The 21,497-nt window shown below is 38.1% G+C and overlaps 1 protein-coding gene across 5 annotated transcripts in view; it reads right to left on the bottom strand.

Annotated features, from left to right (window-relative positions):
- The window catches only part of SCUBE3 (signal peptide, CUB domain and EGF like domain containing 3), a 124,180-nt gene that overhangs the window by 15,208 nt on the left and 87,475 nt on the right, over window positions 1–21,497 (bottom strand). For 4 of the 5 annotated variants that reach the window (XM_072422864.1, XM_072422833.1, XM_072422846.1 and 1 more), the window contains 8 exons: window positions 16,053–16,100; window positions 7,689–7,805; window positions 6,782–6,904; window positions 4,803–4,919; window positions 3,648–3,770; window positions 3,124–3,237; window positions 2,027–2,113; window positions 125–238 (listed from right to left, as the gene is read on the bottom strand). In XM_072422864.1, the coding sequence (XP_072278965.1) occupies window positions 125–238; window positions 2,027–2,113; window positions 3,124–3,237; window positions 3,648–3,770; window positions 4,803–4,919; window positions 6,782–6,904; window positions 7,689–7,805; window positions 16,053–16,100 (843 nt within the window). The remainder of the gene's footprint in view (window positions 1–124; window positions 239–2,026; window positions 2,114–3,123; window positions 3,238–3,647; window positions 3,771–4,802; window positions 4,920–6,781; window positions 6,905–7,688; window positions 7,806–16,052; window positions 16,101–21,497) is intronic. The other variant, XM_072422839.1, reaches the window with a different exon arrangement.

Below are 21,497 nucleotides of genomic sequence, written 5' to 3'. Positions count from 1 at the left end.
CCCTCACTGATACATCTCTTTTCTTTCTTCTTTTCCCTAGAATGTGCCATTTTTTTACTGCCTTTCCCACAATTCCTTTTCTTCCTCTCTTCCTACCACTTTTCGCCTTCTCCATTTCCCATACTTCCATGTCTTGTGCTTTCCTCCCCTCTTGCTGATCTGCCACGCACTCTCAGGCCACATCTGGAATCTTTAAGTTTGAAGGATGCTCTCTGCTTTACCGGTGGCACCAAAGTTTCTAGAATAGGAAAAAGGAAATTGATTAAAGACTTCACACAAACAGTTAAAAAATACACACAGACATAAACTCAGCTTTGCCCAATCCAGTATTTTCATAAGTACAGTACTTCTCTATATCATGTTAAAGCCCAACTAAACCCAAAACTGGAAAGGCACATTCTTATATCAATAAGGTTAGTAAATCAATATAAACAGTATATAGAAACAAAATGGCAGACAGAATACCCGTTAACACACTGATCTGGTATTTAAATATCTATTGTCTCTGAAATAAGACAGTTGAAGGTCAATCAGATGTGACCATATGACACCCGAAGTGGGAAGAATGATGAAACAGGGGTCTACCTAATGAGGCAGGATTTATTATTAAAAGTAATTTGTAGGAATGAGAAATTAGTGGTAAGAAATTGTCTGTACACAATCTGGAATCAAGAAACTAAAATACAAAAAAGTTCACTCAGCTGCGCAGCTACAATCTTTTAGTTTGGGGATTTTGTTGGTCTTTAAGAATTGGTTGGCTAGGTTTTTGTTCTAGCTTTCCTTGTAAAATAAGCCAGAACCATATGTGTTTAAGAGCTTATTTTTCCCTCCACTAGCTATAACATGCAAATACAGACTGCGTGTAAGAACATGTTTATGCTCAGATGAGGACTGAAGTGGATAGAAGCTTGTCTCTCAATCATTCTGGACACAGCTGATTGGACAGTTTGGTTTTACCTCTCAAAAAAAAAAGTTAACATTGGACCAAAAAGGTCCTTTTATTATTCTTCATTTGACAGGTGGCAGCAGCATTGTGTTTGCCTAGTGCACACATATTTTACATATGCCATTTTTTACATTTAGCATTGTATGGCTCAGTACTCAGTATACTCTCACAAAACATCTATCCAGGGAAAATGTGAGAATCTGGTGGTTTTCTTTTTACAAACATTCAAAGGATAACAAGGAAGACAAGGTCCCAATACAATAGCCTTGTATTGTCAACTGGACTAAACCGCCCAATCATAAATGCTTGCAACAGTCCTTACAATTTGGAAAGCTGATAACCAATAGATGGATCAAACTCCAACTTGCCAATTTGCTATTTAAAATAGCAAAAATGTTTGCCCCAGGAACAGAAAACAAAAAAAGGGCTTTATCTAGTTTTGGTCACAATTCCATGCCATTCCCCTAGTTGCATTTTTGTTGCATCTAATGTCACACTCCTGTAGAAGGCTCTGTACATGACCCACTGGTTTCCTGATTGATCTTTAGTCAAGCACAGTGTTACTCGGTAAACAATGGATAACAGTAATTTAAACTAGCTATCGCTATAGCTGACAGTGCAAGCTCATTTTTCATGTGAATAAGATAATACCATACTGTTGAATGTAATTATTGAGTGTGTCACTCTGGCTTAATTATAGATTACCGTTAAAGCAGTTTTGTAGCAGAATTACATTTTGGAATGAGCTAAGCCCTAGTAAATAAAACTCCAAGGCCTGTTGACAGACCTAGTAGAGCATGGAGAGATAAGAAGGCCAAATATTTAATTATCCTAGAATTTTTTCCTTATACAAATATTATATTTTTGTATTTCAATGAGACTATGCTTACTGAATTGTTAGGAAAGAGAGCTTTTACAAAGGACCATGGGTATGGTATGGGAAGTAGTTGTTAGGGTATATGTCTGAAAGTAGCTAGGGCTTAGTATTGTTATTACTTTTATGACTGGTCTTTGAGTACTACTGGGGCCATTTTGCCATTGGGCTTTTACAGCTTTTCATAATGACAGGCATGTAATTACCAGTATGATGGCTAGTATTCTGTTTAGGGCTCACGCCAGGTTTATGCACTGGAAATCCACAGCTGAAGATGTAACTGCTGTCTGACTCTGCAAACAGAAAATCAAGACTCATTAAAAAAATAATTTTAACCACTAATATACTATGCAGTGGATGCATATTGGTAATACACTCTGACTAGATTTGCAAACTTGAGAACATTATAACAACAATGTAAGAATTAACCTTTTTCAGTACTGCTTTTTTACATTTTAAACTTAGCATAAGTCCTGCACATGTGCTTAGGAGCATGTATGCATGCATGTTCATCACTCCAAGTGGTGCCAAGTAGTCTTTTTAAACTCCTTCCAGGTCTTAGCACTGAGAGGTCTTTAGCTATATACTTGTCACTAACCATCTTGCTACTGATCTATTTGTCTTTTGACCCATATGTAACTCCTTTGTCTGCCTATATGCTCCTATTCTTAACCCAAACAACAGAAGTCTCTGCCTAGTGAGCAATGTTTGTGTTCACTGTCCCTCATTCCTCCCTAATTTTTACATATGCTATATGTAGAATTGTCTGATTGAATACTCATGGTATACCCTCAAAGGAGTGATCACTTCATATAAAAACCCTAAATTGGTTGAAAACAAAGTAAACAAACTTTCAGCTGTTATACTAGAAGTTTTTACATATATGTTCCAGTAGCCATAGGGTTAATTATTGTTCTGCAATATTTGCTCTATAAACCTAAAACTTGATCCTACCATGCATTTAGTTAGCTCCTAACTCCCTGAAATTGAACTTAATCTAACTGAATTAAAAACTCAGAGATTGTTAACAGTCCTGCACAATATGCCTTGCTTAACTACTGATCACCTCATATTCATCTATGTTATAAAGCATTTTGTAGTCTCTTGTCCCAGAGAGACATTGCTGTTACTCCACAGTACACAGTGTGTGAGCAATGTCACCTAGAACAGAAAGTTAATCACAAAATCACCAAGTAACACAATAATTAAAAAACACTAATATGGCCACCACATCTAAGCCCTATACCACAAATTATATTTTTATCTTCCACATTCTCCCCTACCTTGAATCTTTGGAAATTACCTGGCTGCAGAAAAGTCTTTGTGCTACAGGTGAGAGAGCAGGTATCTTTTTTCCCATTTCTGGAGCAAGTCAAAGCCGCACAGGAGGACATTCCAGTCAAACGTTTTACCAGCTCTAAGGGGCAAAAGGAATGTTTCAAATGTGTCCTACGACATACTTACAAGATGTCTTAAAAAAGTAATTTGTAATTCTAAAAAGGGGTGATGCACATATCCTTTACCTTTGTTTATGTGTGCATGAAACTGTGTAATAATAATAATAAAAGTAGTACAGACTTTACTTAAATATATATAATTTGTATATTATCTTCATTTGTTTTTCTCTATCTAGGTATTTGTCTCTACAAGCCTAAAAATAGACAAAAATAAATCTTTTTTTTTTTCATAGACATAAAATATATCATAACAATTTATTCTATACCAAGGCAGAAAGTCAAATATGTACAGGCAAGCATGTATATATATGCATAAAATAAACCAAGTTTTCAATGTTCTAAACCCTAATAAAGAATTCATGACACTTACCTACACAGTCTTTCAGATTCCAGTGAAGTTTAAAGCCAGCGGGACAGGTACAAACAAAGCCTCCTGGTGTATTGATGCAACCAAATTTGCAGCCCCCTTTGTTAATGCTGCATTCATCTATATCTTGGATTTGACAAGAGTAAAAAAACATTTTATACACATTTGAGTTTTTTGGGATTTTTTTCAAAATACAATACCTTTATATATGTCTACTATAAGATGGTTTAACTGAAATAAATTTTATTGTTTTCACTTTTGAATGTGATTGCATTATTGTGACTGTGTTTGCGCATATTCATAAACAAAGGGTGTTTCATTAGCAAATAAGGCCAAATGTCATGTTATGGGAAATGGCTTTTTAACAGAAACTACATTGTATTCTTAGTAGCTACTCAATTTATGTCTGGTAGTGCCACAATTGTTCTATACTCACATCATTGTTTTGCAATGCACCATTGACTGCATATTGGATGTCTGAGATTAGGGGGGAATATTATCAAACTGATTAAAGTATATGTAAACCCTAAAATGAAATGCTCTTATTTGCTCCCTTTTGGTCTGTTAAATCTGAAATAAAGCTACATTTCTCCTTCCCATCTCCTCTATCTGATTACAAACATAAAAACTCCTACATTTTGCATGTGAATTTCTAAATCAACGTTCTGCTACAGAAGGAGACAGTGTTGACTAGGGACCAGGATGGTGTTTGCAAGAAAGGTAAGAAAAACAAAACACATGTAGGATGGGTTGGAAGGGGGAGGGAGTGAGGGTGTGTTCATTTTCATTTTTATCCAAGGTTGATCTCTAAATATGCCATCTGTTGTTAAGGGAAAAAAACAGTTGATCTGGTCAGAAATTCAGAACTGCCCTGTGTATTGTACAGACTCCAATTATCTCAAACAGGCAATTCAGTCCTTCTTGTTCTTTTCATGAATTACACAATAATTAAGCTCCTGTGTTGTGGGAATTTTAAAGTTGAAGTAGTTGAATATTTGAACAAAATACAATGATAAATGATTAACTATCAAGTATTTATATACAAAAAAAAAGATTTGTTGGTTCTTGGACTTTTCCAGAAGGATACAAAAAGATTATCAGTGAATGAGGTGCTATTTATTAAAGGCAATAGGACAGTTAGCAAACTAAAAACAATACCTCCACAGTGGGTGAGCCCATAAAGTGCATAGCCCTTGTGACACAAACACTGGAAGCTCCCAGGAATGTTGACACAGATGTGATCACAAGTTCTGTCAAAGGAGCACTCATCGATATCTAGAGGTGAAGAAATGTTTGCAACATCTAATATTAAAAAGACATGAAAGCAGTTGTCACACACAATATGTTTATGTTTATTTTAATGTTACTGTAGCTGTGAAACATGGCCCATTTACCCTTCAGATATGATGTGTAATGTAATATTAAGGTGCAATTTTTTGCTGTGCATAATGTGCATAGAATTTTGCTGTGGTATTCAATTTAAAGCCAAACACTACAACACAGTTTCGACACGAATGCTTTGGCACGTGCAAGAAGCAGTAAAGTAATTTTGGTGTTGACAGCCAATTTAAAATGAATGTGTTTTGATACAGTTTTATGCACTTTTATTTTGCCTCTACCAGCCTCCACCAAATGTATGGCTAGATAATATATGATAAACACATGCACCATTTATCTAGACTGATACAATCTGTCATGGATGAAAATAAATTAACTACGTTTTTTTTACAATAAACTCTATATATGCTTCTGACCATCAAAAATGAGCAGCAGCTACCACCAGAAGTAAGAACACAGTCAGACAGAATTATTAGAAAAGGTGAAAGGCAATATGGAACAGAGAGCATTTCTTTATTGAGAACCCTGAATAAAAGCTGTCAGAAAACAGAGAAAGGGTACAGCTGGCAACTATCACTTATTTCTAAGAACAGATGTATATGTATATCATTTCATTTATGTTTCTGCTTCTTTTTTAATTCTAGGGCTTTGCTTCTTATGACAGCTGAGCCTGATAGTTAATTAGGGATCATTATGATGTTTTCATCTGCCTTTTTTATTTTTATGTTTTGATTGAAATATAGAATGAAGTATTTGGGATGTATTTTGTGTATAGGTGAGATTTTGGCATGTTTGGGTTGGGTGTGATAGATATTTCACATTGTGACCCTCTGTTAACAAACACAGTTTGCAGGTTTCATGTATATCTACACAAATGGACCACCAAGCCAGACTGATGTGTGAGTTAGAGACTGTGAGGGGATAGTGGTAGTCCCCACATAAATTAAAGTCTGAGCTAAGCAAGTAACAGTCTGTTTTATGAGCAAACAACAGGTGTATTTTGGTAAAGAAGGGTACAAGGTAATTGGAGAGGCTGGGAATGGGGCAGCTCTGATTTAAGGAGGAATAGGCAAATAGGCATAGGCTATGTGACACAATGGGCTCGATTTGTCAAAGCTCTCCAAGACTGGAGAAGATAGACAATTGTGGGAGAACCTGGGTGATCCAACAAACCTGGATTGGATTTCCTAAAAATCATTTGCTATTAGTTGGCAAAAGCTTTCAAGCCTGGACCAGATCCATTACAAGTTTGCTGAATTTACCCAGGTTTTCCCATGATTGTCTATCTTCTCCAGTCTTGGAGAGCTTTGATAAATCAGGCCCAATGGCTCACATACATTTTTATTTTTTGTTTTTCTAAGCAACCCTGTGTGGACAGAACACATTTGAAAGAATAAAAAAAAACATAAAACCTAAAACAATCTGCTGAGTGGACTGAGCATTTGGAAAACTTTCTTTTTGAAGCTAAATCTCAGATATATGTTCACAAGTCCTCAGCCTCTTGATTGGATAGACTGGAATAGGTTACCCATGTTACTGCTCTGCAACTATATTACTGCACCCCAAAAAGGAAATAAAAAACTGATGCAGAGAGTTAGTTAAAGTAAATTATACACACTGTGTTAGTAGTGATTCCTGTTTCACCCTTGTTGCCTTCTTTGTTCAGACGAGGCGGTGCATTGCTTCAGTCAGAGACAGACATTGTAAAGGGGAACCGTTTTAAATAGTCTGAAAGACTGTCAGAAATAGGTGCAGACAACTAAAGGGTCTACATTATTGTTGTACAAAAAAAGACTTACCCTGGCAGCCTCTTTCATTAATTAGCAGTTTGTAGCCTTTTTTGCAACCGCACTCAAAGCTGCCAACTGAATTACGACAATTATGGTCACAGCCACCATTATTGGCTCGACATTCATCAATATCTGGAAAAGAAATGGATTATCAATATATTATTGGAAACACACATAATTAAAAGAATGTACACATATCTACTTTTTGGTAATGTTTTATTTTTGTTTCATAAATTCAATCAAATTATAAAAAATAGTTTTAATAATCGGTGTACTAAATTGTGAAATTTCGATTACAGGTGAAGATCACCCTCCCTAACATGGTTCCTAACTTTTTCTGCCCATATTGGTGTTTTATATGTTCCCACCAGCCTTGGCATGAAAATTCCGACTCCTCCAGTTGGATTCTTTATATTATGAGAATGGAAAGTGGGCAAACCTAGAAACTCAAAAATATGAACCTGTTATCATAATATACCTGTATTTAATCATTATACCTGTCTCTAATCAGACTCCTCCACTTTACTACCTATAAAGAACTATCTTGCATGATTCACTGGCAAATAATTTCTTCCAAATGTCACTTATTACAATTACACAGTATATACATGGTGAACAAAACCATATAAAAAGAATAAATAATATACAGTATATTACTAATAAATATTAGTGCATCTTGCTGTCACAGAAACCTAAATACTATACACATGCAACAGCCCTAGGGCTAGCCTAATTTAGTGTTTGGCTGCCACAATTTAGTTTGAGATGGAGAGCTTACAGGGCATAATCATTTGCCAAGAAGGTATATTGCCCTTTGACAAGCATCCTAATAATCCTGATATATTTTCTTACTGCTTAAAGATGATTGAAAAATATTCATTTAAGGACATATTAGAAATTTTTCAGATATACTAACCTTTGCAGGTCTTTCTGTCCGCTTGTAACATGAAACCCATAGGACAGCTGCAGTGAACTCCTGTTACTGCATCATGACATTGACTGTCACAACCACCGTTATTCACTGAGCAGGTCTCTAGAGGTATACCAAACAAAGGTGATAAAGTAAAAAAAAATGATCATTAAAATACAAATTAAATATTCTGAAGTAAAGTATTTGTAATAATGTGTAGCTGTCATGTCAGTGTTACCTATGCACAATGCTCCAGTATAATTGGCTCTACAATATAGCATGCTTTTAAAAAATAACACATAGTATAGTACTTAACTTTGTGTAAGTAATAATATTTCTATCATTTGACAGTCAACATCTGCATGAGATATAATAAAAAAAATTCTGCCTGGCTTTTTTAATTTAGTTACAAAATCAATCTGGAAACAACTGATTGGACATAAAGCATCTTATGTCTGTGGGTAGCCTTGGAGTATCTATGACTTTTAGTTTAAAATAGGTTTGGACAAATAACATACTGCCCAAATAATTCCAGATTCAAATTACGCTATACTGAATGCTATTTTGCCTGTAACCCAAAGAAACAGAGTGGTCTGACACAGGTTTTCCTGCTATATATGGATTTCTATTATTGTTCCAAACATGGCATCAGGAGAAAATAGCTACCAATTATAGATATATAGATATATGTGTGTGTTTGAATTGTAAAGGTTTGTATAAGGAGGGTTTTAAAGTGGAACATATATCAAAAAGTGTAAGATCTGCTATGTCACTAATCTGTGTAATGGATACATACTAAAAATACACTTCCGAAAATATACCATCTCTGGGTGTATTATATTGTAACAGCTGGCCAACAAAAACACATTGTTGTTGTGACGAACACTCTCTCAGCCTGCACCCCTGCGCATAGACTTTCCAGCACCCTCAACAATAGTCTACGCACCAGCAGGCTGAAGAGGGGTCGTCACAGGGAGAGGTCAACCACTGGTAACCCTTGCCACACACACCATCACAGGTAGACTGCCACCATGTGCTTAGGCGTAAGTACGCACCGTTACCCTTGACAACCGCAGTTATGCTTCTGCTTCTTTAGTGTCACTCGCTGCCACTTCAGACAGGGATGTCTCAGTAATCACAATGTTTATAGTAGCGTTTTGGGTTAGCAGGTTACACTATTTCTACTTAGAGCATTCAGCGATTCAGCTTACACTTTTAATAGTGTTTAATACATAAAAAAATACAAAAAAAATGCATAAACAAAAATAGAAAAAAAAAAACTAATGTAAAACAATAACAGAACTTTAGCAACAGCATAAAATAAAAAGGAAAACTGAAATAATACTTAGGTAGAGTTGGTTTGCCTTAGTCCAGGTTGCTGTGTAAAGTCCAAGTTATCAGCCAGAGTCACTGGACTCCCTGCAGTGCTAAATGTGTCAGTGCCGTTGTCCTTAGCAACAAGATGATGTCAGTGAGAGCTGTCTCTGCTAGACTTACATGGCTTTATCCAGGCCAACAACAGAGGATGGACTAATAGGACCATCCAATGATAGCAGGGTGGGAGCTGTCTGAAGGGCTGTCTCCACATGGGTTATGGACACTTCGGCACTGCGAGTGACGGCCAATACAGGTGATACCTTGTCATCAGTTTTAGTCATAATTGGTTGTGCAATGTCTACACCTTCATACATCTCATTGGCAACAGGTTCAACTTCAATAGTTATCTCAATTTCATCTACTTGGCTCATGACTGCTTTGCCAACATTTTCAGTTTGTCTAGATGTGGGTGCACACAAATAATTAATTATTTAATTATCACCTTCCTTTGGTGAATTGGTGTTTTCCAACCCATTTCCCTGCCTCTGTCCATCCCCAGGTCCCTTGGATGATGCCTCTGCATCTTTTGTCAGTACCTTGGAATGTTCGGAGGGTCCAGTTGAGGAATCCTGGATAGCTCCAGATGGTTCATAGTAGGAAATAAGAGTGCCCAAATCTGCTCCGAGGAGTACTGGTACCGGAATCTCATATGAAACTCCTACAATCTTGGTACCCTTACCAGCCCCCCATCAATGTGAACTTCCGCAGTAGGTCCGGTTGTTCACATTAATAGGTTGATGATTTTTAGTGTGACCCACTACTCCTCCAGCAACAAGCAACACAGAAGAGGAGTTGTTAGTGGGCTGCCTCTGTGCTGTCACCTGCTTGGGTGAAGGGCAGACAATCAGAAGGTGTCCAGATTTGCCACAATTGAAGCACTTCCGAGGACCTGCTGAACCAAATCTGATGGTAGAAGCTGGTGGCTTTGGTCACTGCTGTGTTTGGGTCGCTGGGGCAGAAGTAGTAGATGGTGGTGGTGGTTTTCCTCCTCTCCAGGAGCTAGGAGGAGCTCTGCGATTATCAGGTACCCAGGTACTGACATAGAGGTCTGCCAACTTTGCTGCCTCATCCGCTGACATAGACTGGCGCTCTAGCACACACTGTTTGATTTCAGGGCTATGCACAGCTATGCAAAAATTGGTCCTGGATAATTAGGTCCCCCAAGTGCTCAAAGGTCTCTTTTTTAGGTCACTTGACCCACTGCCAGAAGGTGGTATGCACCTGACAGACCAGCTCCTTGTAGATGTCAGTGGCCACTTTATACAGGGACCGAAACCTTTTCTGGTAAATTATAGTGTCCTTTAAAGCTTTGTAGTCATCATTCATCTCAGGAGGCAATGTTACAAAAGCATCCAAAGCTTTACCTCTCAAACCTGGAGTCAGGTAACCAGCCCACCTCTCCTGGGGTAACTGGTACTGACGACATGCTTTTTCAAAAGACTGCAGATAGGTATCAGTATCACTGTCTTTATCCATCACTGGAAATTTAGGATCTCTCACCAGAGAATTGCTTTGCTCTGGGGAACTGGGTGACTGACCTTGACGCTGTAACTGGAGTTTAGCCATCTCCAGTTCATGCTGGTGGGCAGCCTGCTGCTCTGCCGCCTTCCTCTCAGCTCGGTTCTCTGCTGCTTCCATCTCAGCTCGGTGCGCTACTGCTGCTGCCTCCCTCTCAGCTCGGCGCTCTGCTGTTTGTTAAAGCTGGAGCATAAGCTGAAGGCGAAGTCCTGGATCATCAGAGCATTTGCAGGTCAGCTCCCATGGATGATGTCCAATTGTCCAGTCGGTCATCTTGGGCACCATGTCTGTCCACATTGTCGGGTGGGGAAGACTGTCCCTCTTCTGGGGCCATCTCTGATGCATGAGGGGTCGTATCCGGCGACCTCACCTCGAGGGCTTGCTCTGCTCTTTCTCACTCCACCAGGGCGCAGTTCAGCTGCTCCTTAGTCTGCCCCTGGATTGTTGGGATGCCTTTGACCTCACATAGGTTTAACAGGTCAACTTTGCTCATTTGTTTGTAAATCCACTGGATCAGGCATGGTTGCAAAATAAAAGATAGGATAGAAAATCAAAGATGAGGTGGGGGAACTGTTACTATATGTCCTTTAAAAAAAACTTATGCACTGGCCCATCTCCAAGAACTGCTTCCCCTGGGGTCACAGTCCTTCAGTACAGAGTCGATCTTTTAACCCTACACTAATGCTCTAAGTAGAAACAGATCTCAGCAAACTGCTAGAGTAGGTGATGTGCCAGGCTGAGTGATTATGGGTACAATGTCGAGGGATGTCGGCAGATGCGCGAGGCTATCTCCAACTATAGCGCATCCTCAGAAATTTACCAGCACACTGACAAACATCACTGCTACCCACAATACCTCAATCTGAGCACAGGACAACACCTAAAAGCAGTACACACACTGAGATCCCACCGCTCTGCCACCAGTATGTGACGAACACCCTCTCAGCCCGCACCCCTGCTCATGGCTTTCCAGCATGCTCAGCAACAGTCCACGGCTCAGCAGGCTAAAGAGGGGCAGCAGGGCAAGGTTAACCACTCTGGTAACCCTTGCCACACACACCATCACAGGTAGACTGCCACCTCATGCTTAGATAGAAGCACACACCATTTTATGAACTGCGAACCCCCAGATTATTAATCACCACATGTCTTGGACTTATGGTTCACCAGACCAGGCTAAATATGGTCTCCAGGCTTTCCTGAGGCCTAGGAGACTAGTCCTTGGTCTCAAAATGCTCACCATAACGATCCAACTACAAATCTGTCAACTACTACTTTATACAGAATGGTGTATTGGAAATACAAAGATTATTAATAAATGGGTTTCAGAATACATCTCAGAGTTTAATCAGGGGCCACTCTACCAGCCTTATCTGAGTTTTATGACACCTGGAGACACAAAACCCCAACTTTTACAATGGGTGTCATAAACTTTAGGGTCTTGAAAGGTGGTAGTTGTCAGATCAAGAAATATCTGATAAGGGGAAATTTTTGACCCTGGTCTGTTAGAGAGACAATTTCCAACAAAGGCATTTTAAAGGAAGACAATTTTATATTTTATAAGGGGAGATCAGGATTTTATGTATCCAGGAAGATAGGTATATTTGTCCAAGATACAGACAATATGCAGAATACTTCTTCTGAGCAGGCATTTTTGGCCAAATGGTGATGCTGAAGTACCAAGCTGAATGACAATGGGCTTCTTGGCCAGGTGGGGGAGCTAGAGAGGCATTGGGATGATTAAGAGTAAATTATCCCAGCTGAAACCCATCCTGGCAATTAGGCTGTGGATATAAACTCCCAGCTTGCTCTTTCCTGGGCTTCAGGTCTTGGCTTGTGAGCAGGCCTAGGTGAAACTGTGAGTAAAAGCACAGACTTTTTTTTTTTTTTTTGGGAAAAGCTGTATGTTTAGGGCATTAGAGACCTGTGCAGCAGTGGGTTGTCCAGGACTGATAGTGAAGGAACTAGGTCAGTTAGAGGCCAAGTGGCCAGGCTTTATTTTGCATATTTTTCTGTGAAAATAGTCTTATTGTGTAAACCCTTACTGTGCTGATAACCTGCTGGGGCCTGCCTCCTGTCTGAAATACCTTGCCCATGAGGTTACATAGACCCTACTACTTTGCTACCCACCCCCCCCCCCTCATTGCTATGGGTGATCCCAAAATATATACACACACTGAATATATTGCTTGAAACATTTTTGTTGGGAATATTCTGCCACACTGCATTCTAGGTGCCAAATTCTAGAATAACCACCTGCACATGCACTTTAGAAGATATATATAAATATTCATTGCTCCTAGTACCCTAGCAGTGCCAAGCTGTCATTTTAAAGCTCCTTTTAGGTCTTGGCAATGGGAGGTCTTTAGCTGTAAACTTGTGATTAACCATTCTGCATTCTCATCCTGATTCCTTTTACTGACCTGTTTGTCTTTTGACTCATCTTTAACCCCTTTGTTTGATTATCTACTTCTGTATTGTACCTGTTGCACCTCAAGATTGTTTACGAATATGTAAATAGATGTATGTGTATACAGGTGTATGTGTCTATGTATATATATGTATGGATATATATATATATATATATACACCTATATATATGTCGATAGGTCTATATATATGTATGTATATATACGTGAGTGGTGGGATAAATGTATATAATGCTCTGAAGGAGATAATATTCCAATAGATAGACTGGATCTAAGCAACATAAAACAATACAGGAATGTAATGCTAGGAATGGGATGTTTCATTAAAACCTGTTGTATCTGTGTACTGGCCTCTGGCCCGCCTAGGGGTCTATAATTCAAAGACTTCACAGGCATAACAAGAGGTAATAAATACCAATAGAAGGTTTGCCAACAAACAACCACAAACAAACAAAGAGATGAAAAGAACAGATCACTAGTAGGTCCTTCAAGGGGCAATTAATCCATCAAGCTGGAGCCAAGGAGATGGATGAATAATCAAAACAGATGGGTTGGGTTGATAACCCAGCGGGACCTGTTGTTGACCCCTAAATTTAGATTCCATCAAGAAATTGTTGTATCAAATTTAGTGGGGAGGTTCATCAAATGACTGTAGCCAATCCCAATCCAGGAGGGTGGGTGGTAACTAAGGGTCAACGTACCAAACACACCCTCTACCCAATCAAAGAGTCCCAATGTTACCAAATGGGACTTAAATATATAAAAAGGGGAGCTGGAATGGGGAGGATATAGAAAAAGAAAAGGAGGAGAGGGAATGATGGGAGCTCCTGGGGAATCTGGCTCATGGAGTACCCACCAACATCCATACAGGTAGCTATTACACATTCCTGAAATGCATTCTATGTTATTGGATGTATTAAGTAGTTACTAGATTATTACAGGGGTTACTTACTACTAATAACTATGTCCATGTGATATACATATATGTATCAATAATTGAAGTTCCTATGTGTTTAAATATCTGACAATATTGCTGTGTACTATGTCTTACCTTGTTTCTTAATTAAACTGTTTGAATGACTAGCTATTATTTGTGCATGAACCTTCTTTAATTGAATATCTATATGCATTGATAGGAATATAATTTCCATATTTATGCAGATAAAATATAGATAAAATATACCTAAATAACATACCCAATTTATTTCAATGATTACAAATCCTGCTAAACTGGCCTTTTTTAACTTGGTTGCCTACCTGCTTGCCAATTGGGTGTAATCTTGTCTGCCCAATTCTAACCAGTGGACCAAGCCTGCACAGTGTGTGTTGGTACACTTTATCTAGTGATCATGTGACAGACCATAGGGAAAATGAGGAGTTGTTACCCCATAGCAGGATGTATCAGAACATCTGCACAAGGACATTCAGTGCAAGATGAAATCTAATTCTTTTGATATTTTGAAATGAAAAAGATTGAAAACCACTCTAGAAAATATATGAATGTATTAAATCTTATATGGGTGATTGGGTTGGTATGTTTAACATTTATACTAACCCCTAAAATAAACATCTAAATCACCACAAACAGTTCTCTCATCTGTAAATGTCCTTAAAGTCACTTTCCAAAACAGGCTGCTGATGGGCATGAAGTGTAGGCACAGAGAAATGCCCATACATACCTGCAGCACCTGTCAGTGCAAAATATACCCAGATACTCAGCCAGCAGAGATCTGGCACCTCCTAGTAGTGTTAATCATATTCTCCCCATCAGTAAGCCATATATTCATATTGGCCAACAAGATTTTCCAGTATGGGACCAATAGGAGGGTGAGATTGGCAGGAAGAATCAGAAGGTATCAATTTTTTGTTCTGTATTTCTTGCAGAAAAATCCATATTAGACAATGTTGAAACTGTATATGCTGGTTGCTGAGAGTGTTTGCTATTATGATAAAAAATCAGATCCTATTTATCATAACCATTTATTGCAAATACCCACACATTTCCAAATGAATCATAAATATATTTTTTTAACTGTATTTTATATAAAAATGCCATGTCTAGTTTAATAAAAAATAAAACAACGCATAAAGTCTAATCAACAAAGCAGTATACTGAGAAGTTCAACAAGACATGGTTTTACTGGATCCAGTATACCATTACTTCAATGATGCTGAAGGTGATGTCTGACCTGGGACGTGCTCTGAGTGTTAGTATATGCTAATTATTGTCAGTACCTTTTGGCTTGGTTTATGCTGTATTGCCACTTCTCCCCTGTCCCCTTCCACTTCCCCTTACTTCCACCCAGTTCTTTCTTCATTCCATCTTCTCTCCTCCCCTTTATTTTTTGTATGTCTTCCTCTACTTAATAATTCTCCTTTCTGTACTCTAATCAATAACTGCTTTTATAATGTAAAATGCTTCCAGTGACCGGGTACTGCATTACTTGATTGTTTTGATATTTTTTTTGTAAAATTTGGACTGTTATGTTTTTCTCTGCATTTACATTTTTTCATGTTTATTGTATGCATGACTGGGTACTAAATAAAGTACAAAAAAAACCAAAGCTGTATAAGCAGTAACAATGAAGTGCTAGGTGCCATCGCTATATTTAATAAAAAATAAAATGAAAAAAACACAAAGCCTAATCAATAAAGCAGTAACAATGATGTCCTAGGTGCCATCACTATTACAGCCACCAATCCGATTTCACCTGAAATCACCAAAAGGTAAATTCTAGCTTATTGCTAAGTGCAACATAACTAATAACATACTATGGGTAACTGCTTTTAGCCCTTTGCCCCATAAGTCTGTGTTGTTGCCAAACTGGTATATTTGTAAACAGACATAAATTATTTGTTTTGTAGACATACCTATTTCTTTGACAGTTTGGTTGTTTTGTTTCCTGTCTCTGCTACCAAGTTAGTTTGCTTGTTTATTTTTAAAGTATAGTGCTATACCAGTCCAGTTCCAAGGACATCATAGTTACACTCACATGCACACTTACAAACATAAACAGGACTATAACACAAAACAATGAATATTTACCATTGGCTAAGATCGGGGCACTAGGAGTCTGATCGGAGCGTCTCTCCCCTGTTTACAAAAGAGTGATCTATCAGTAAAAGCAAACCAGTTTGGATAAAAACTACATCGTTATATACATTCATTTACTTTGTATTGCTTTTCTACAGTTCTGCTGAAAATAGATACTGTTTGGCTGTGAACATGTAATAGGGAATATTTACAAGGAGTAGAGGACAATCGCACCTGGGTCTATAAAGTCATGAGACAAACCATGCCTGTTACTTTTTCTAGTTGTGTACACTTTAATGATAGTAAGGACTGAGGTCCCATATTAAAGTTCTACTTTGAAAATTTGTGATCAGGCAGGTCTTTATTGCAAAAAGGGACAGGGAACGTCCTTTATGCAATAAAACATACTTATTTTACATACATATATTTTTTTTTTTTTTTTTACATATTTTCAGTATAACTATGATTGCAACATAACCATGGCCACAACTTTTATTTCTAGAAGTTAGTTCTGTTTTAATAGTTAAATTTAGCTACTATATAATATAACGTTTTTAGTAAATCAAAGACCAATGTACCCACAACAGCCCAAAATATATATTTTTCATGTTGGTTACTACATTTTTCATGACTTACTATTACTAAGTCATGAAAAGTAAAATATGACCAATAAATATGGATTAAACTACGCAATCAATGCATAAATCCTCCCACTGATCTACAAACTACCTACTATGTCAAGGACCTTATATTGAATGAAATATGTCTAATTTTCAAATCTAAAACTTGAAAAGAATGACATCACAAAAACAACAAAAATACTCATTCCTGCTCATCATTCTTTGATATAATGCTTATCTGTTAAAGTACCAGGACAAGGAGCAAATACTAGCAAAAGAAATGTATTGTTACAGACAGTAGCAAAGATCTTCTCCCATAGATTTTTGAGGTTAGGGTGATGGGTTGCCACATTATTATTATTATTATTATTATTATTAAACAGGATTTATATAGCGCCAACATATTACGCAGCGCTGTACATTAAATAGGGATTGCAAATGACAAGTGAGGGGAGCACAGCACATGAGGAGATCAGGACACAGGCTGTCCCTCCCCCTCTCATAGCTGTGCCGAGTCTTTTGGGAAAAAAATAAAAAAAGTGTGCAAACAATGTCTCCGCCCAGTGGGCGTGTGTAATGACATCATCAGATCAGTGTGCGTAAATGCATCATGTCACATTCCTCAGCCTTACAGCTCTTATCACCGGTTACCAATCCCAGGTGCCCAACACAGTTATCACCAGTTACCAATCCCAGGTGCCCAGAGGTTGCCAAGAAGTAGTCACTCAGGAGGGGCATGTTTTACTGCCAATGTGAGCTAAGCCTAATTTGTTAAGCCACATTGATCACAATATTACACTATTAAAACATGGAACTCAAGGGAGTTGGATTAAAATACACAGCACTAGACTGTTGGGGTATGGGACCAAAAAATTGAAAATATTGTTCATTCTAACAAGCCAGGCATTAGAAAGTTGGAACCAAGTATAGGGGGCAGGTGGAACACTGATACAATTAGCAGGGGTTACTGGATACCTATGGCATAAATAACTAGGAGCTCCAAATTTGTCATGTCTAGTCCCCCCCACTTTATTTTAACCACCCAGCTACAGTTTTCCCCCACCTGGCTGAAAAAAAATTTTCTGGGGAGAACACTGATTTTTTTTTTCTGGTCTGACACCTATTTCAGCAATAGGCATAACTTTCCTCTTTAAATGAAAAAAGTACAAAAAACAAAAAAGGTAGGGTGATTTTCTGCACATGATACATATACAAACATGATCATTTGGTTTCAGTACTTGGAAATAAGTAAATAAGTAAGACTACATTTTTAATCAAGGTTATCTGTAAAGGGGCAAGTAAATACATTTCCTGTGCACACTCCTGAACATTGCTCTTTTGCAAAGAACCTGTTTGTCACAAATACCCCCTTGCTTAAGTGCTCTCTCCTGCATATGTGGGCAGTTCTGACCTTGGGCGTGCCTGCTTCCAGATCAGGAGAAACCTTTTAATAGCCCTTGGCTATTTAGCTGGCTTGGACACAGCACTCAGCGTTTATGTAACATGTCTCTACTACTGTTGAGCCCCTTAGCTCCACTTTACATTTTCCGTACACTTGTTGGTTAATTGAGTGGTTTACCAGTCCAGCCCCTGTGCTAACCCCTTGTCTCCCAGTCTGTTGTTTCCATGTCTGTTCCAGTGTTTTCCATTGTGTCTTAGGTGACCCCCGTGTATACAAATTAAATAAAGTGTGACAATAATTCTGTGCTTACATGAGCTAGGCAACATTTACTATATAATCATAATCCCTACACAGTTATTGTCCCACTTACATCTCTGACATGGTTAAAAAATACTCCCCCTGCCGCTCCCTCCGCTCCTCCAATGATCTACTAATGACTTCCTCACTCATAACCTCATCACACGCACGGTTACAAGACTTCTCTAGAGCTGCTCCAACTCTCTGGAATGGTCTTCCTCTTCCTTCCTTCCTCTTGCTCATTTAAAAGAGCGCTCAAAACTAATTTTTTCAAACTTGCCTACCCATCTTCTTCTGTCTGCTAAACCCCCATTACTTCCCACCACTACATATTGCCCATCCTATTGTGTGTGAAATTCCCCCACCTACTAGATTGTAAGCTCTTCGGGGCAGGGTCCTCTCCTCCTGTATCACTGTCTGTATTAGTCTACACTGATCTGATGATGTCATTACACACGCCCACTGGGCGGAGACATTGTTTGCACACTTTTTTTATTTTTTTCCCAAAAGACTCGGCACAGCTATGAGAGGGGGAGGGACAGCCTGTGTCCTGATCTCCTCATGTGCTGTGCTCCCCTCACTTCGCCCAGCTCTAATCAGCAATCGACTCTTATCAGCGGGGAATGGAGCGAGCAGAGCAGCCTCTCTGGTATCTGTTCAGAGCTGCTGAAAATGTGCCGGGCAGAATAATCACAGCAGGTGGGCGGCCCGCCCCCCCAAAATGGGCTGGGGAGAACAATGAATCAGTATAATTTTTACTTTTACAGTCCCTTTAATCAATGTACAAAAATTTTGTACTAAGTACATGTAACAGCTAAGATCCACCCAAGTTATAAATATGCATGTGAGGTCTCCTGTCATTTACAATATAAACATAAAGATAGCGTTTTTTCCTGGTGACACTCTATTATTGCCACCCCATGTCATGTGAGAAAAAGAAAAGGAATAAAGCTGGGTTTTTTTGGTAAAATGTACTTATATTATAATTGCTACAAATATGAATAATTAATAAAATATACATAAATTGTGGTGGTCTTTACCCATTATATCATCATTGGTGCAGTCAGACCCTATTCACTGTACAGGTTGAATCCCTGGCTCAGTATACCAACGGAAATAAATGGTTCTAAGCTAAATGTCTCTTGTCCCGTCGCATTTCGCCTGAACGGCTTTTTCAGGAGATATGTAGAGACATGCTGTACATAGAAATATGCAGATATATATAAACAAGTTGGTAATTGTACTCAAATGACAAAATTCATTATGTCATAAGTGACAGGTAAACAAGGTATTTATTTGTAAAAACAGTATACATAAGAAATCTTGGGTACTTATTGTATAAATAGTAAGAAAATGAATATTTAAACTTTTTGAGAAATTTTGTGTATATGTATAATAAAATAAAAGGTATTACTTACTATTGGTTGCTTTGACCAAGGTGTGCAGAAGGGAAAATACACAGGTAAGTAATGGTATGAGGTTTAAAACACTATTCCTGGAAAATAGAAGGGTAAGGGGATTGGTTATGTATTCAATATGATAATGTAGATGTTAGTGGTCGATTATAAATGTGATCAGTGAGTTGAAATAATTATTCTCTCTGCTGGTTATGAATTTCCAACCAACAAAAGGTAATTGTCTATGAATTGTGAATTATAGTGAAAATGTAGCTTTGAAAAAAGTCAGTTTGTAAAGATAATTTAGTTGTGTGTGAAAGAGTATATTTGCACATATAATTTATTAGCATGTATGTAATAGGGAGAGGACTTGACTATGAAAATTAGTACTATATATTCTACATAAACAATAAATTGTGAGTGTGTGTATATGTGTAATAAATATATGTGTGTGTATGTGTGTGTGTGTGTATGTATATATATATATATATATATATATATATATATATATATATATATAAAAATGAGTAGTGAGTTAGACTGCATAGGGTATGAATCAAAGCATACCTCGTTGGGTGCTAGTGGCATGTCCAGGTTCTGCAGCATGGAGGTATGGAGGTGCTAGTGTTCCAGAAGTGAAGGGCTGGGATGTGAATATCACACCCTTATACAGTCGGTATTTGGCATCTGTGGTACTTACTAGTGTTGATGTTCGAATTCGGGTTGTCCCTATATTCAACCCGAATATGGCTTTTCGAATTCGTATAGACCCGACCCGAAAAACACAGGATTTGAAAAATAAAAATGAATCTTAAATTAATTTATTTGTGTGTTTTTATTTTAACTTGTTCTTTTTTTATTTTTTACAGGTTATCCGACAGTGACATTATGAATCATAATGTCATTGTGGGATTCCGGACCGTGGGAACTTTGCGGTCACAGCTAATTGAAAGCATGTGCCTTCAATTACCTGTAACCGCAAGCAATACCAGGCAATCTATCAATAGAGATTGAATGGAGATACGTATCTCCATTCATCACCTCTACTGCTCTGTGATTGGCTGAGAAATAGGAAACCCTGATGACAGCTCAAGCATCATCAGGATTTCCCTTTCCTCAGCCAACAGGGGAGCAGAGCTGTCAGCATAGTAAAGTTCTGAAAACAATGGGGGTTCTTATAAACGTTTTTAGCAGGACTTTGGAATCTGGAAGCCCCCTTTAATAAGGAGACTCCCAGATCTTCCATAAAAGCTTAACCACCCGGCCGTTAAACCCGACCTTGGTTCGGGGTAAAAACACTTGCAAAAAGTGTTAAACCCGAATTTTTGTAAGGTGGTTAAACAAGTTATATTGCAATCCGATTGTCATACATTGTATGACAATCAGATTACAACTGAAAGAATATACTTACCAGGTCCCCGCAGCTCCTCCGGACACGTCCTCTCTTCCTTCTTCTCCCGAGAAAAGTGCAGTGACCATCTCCGGGGTTTCCCGGTGACGTCGATGCATGCGTCGATGCATGCGTATTATTATATATAATATATAAGCTACTGTACAATTACATTACAATATACATGGTTTTCTTTTTGTTTTATAAAAATTGTTTTATTAAAGTTATAAAATTTTGGACATATTTCGGTAAATTATGCGGTAATTCCGTGAATTATAGCCTACAATCTAAAAAAAATTTCAATGCAAAAAATGTAACACTTTTTGCATGGAAGTTCGGAAAGAATTAGAA

Source organism: Pyxicephalus adspersus, chromosome 1 (genome assembly GCF_032062135.1).
Source record: "Pyxicephalus adspersus chromosome 1, UCB_Pads_2.0, whole genome shotgun sequence".
NCBI classification, from domain to species: Eukaryota; Metazoa; Chordata; class Amphibia; order Anura; family Pyxicephalidae; genus Pyxicephalus; species Pyxicephalus adspersus.
The sequence above is the reverse complement of the archived record's forward strand: the minus strand, read 5'-3'. Positions and strand labels throughout refer to the sequence as shown.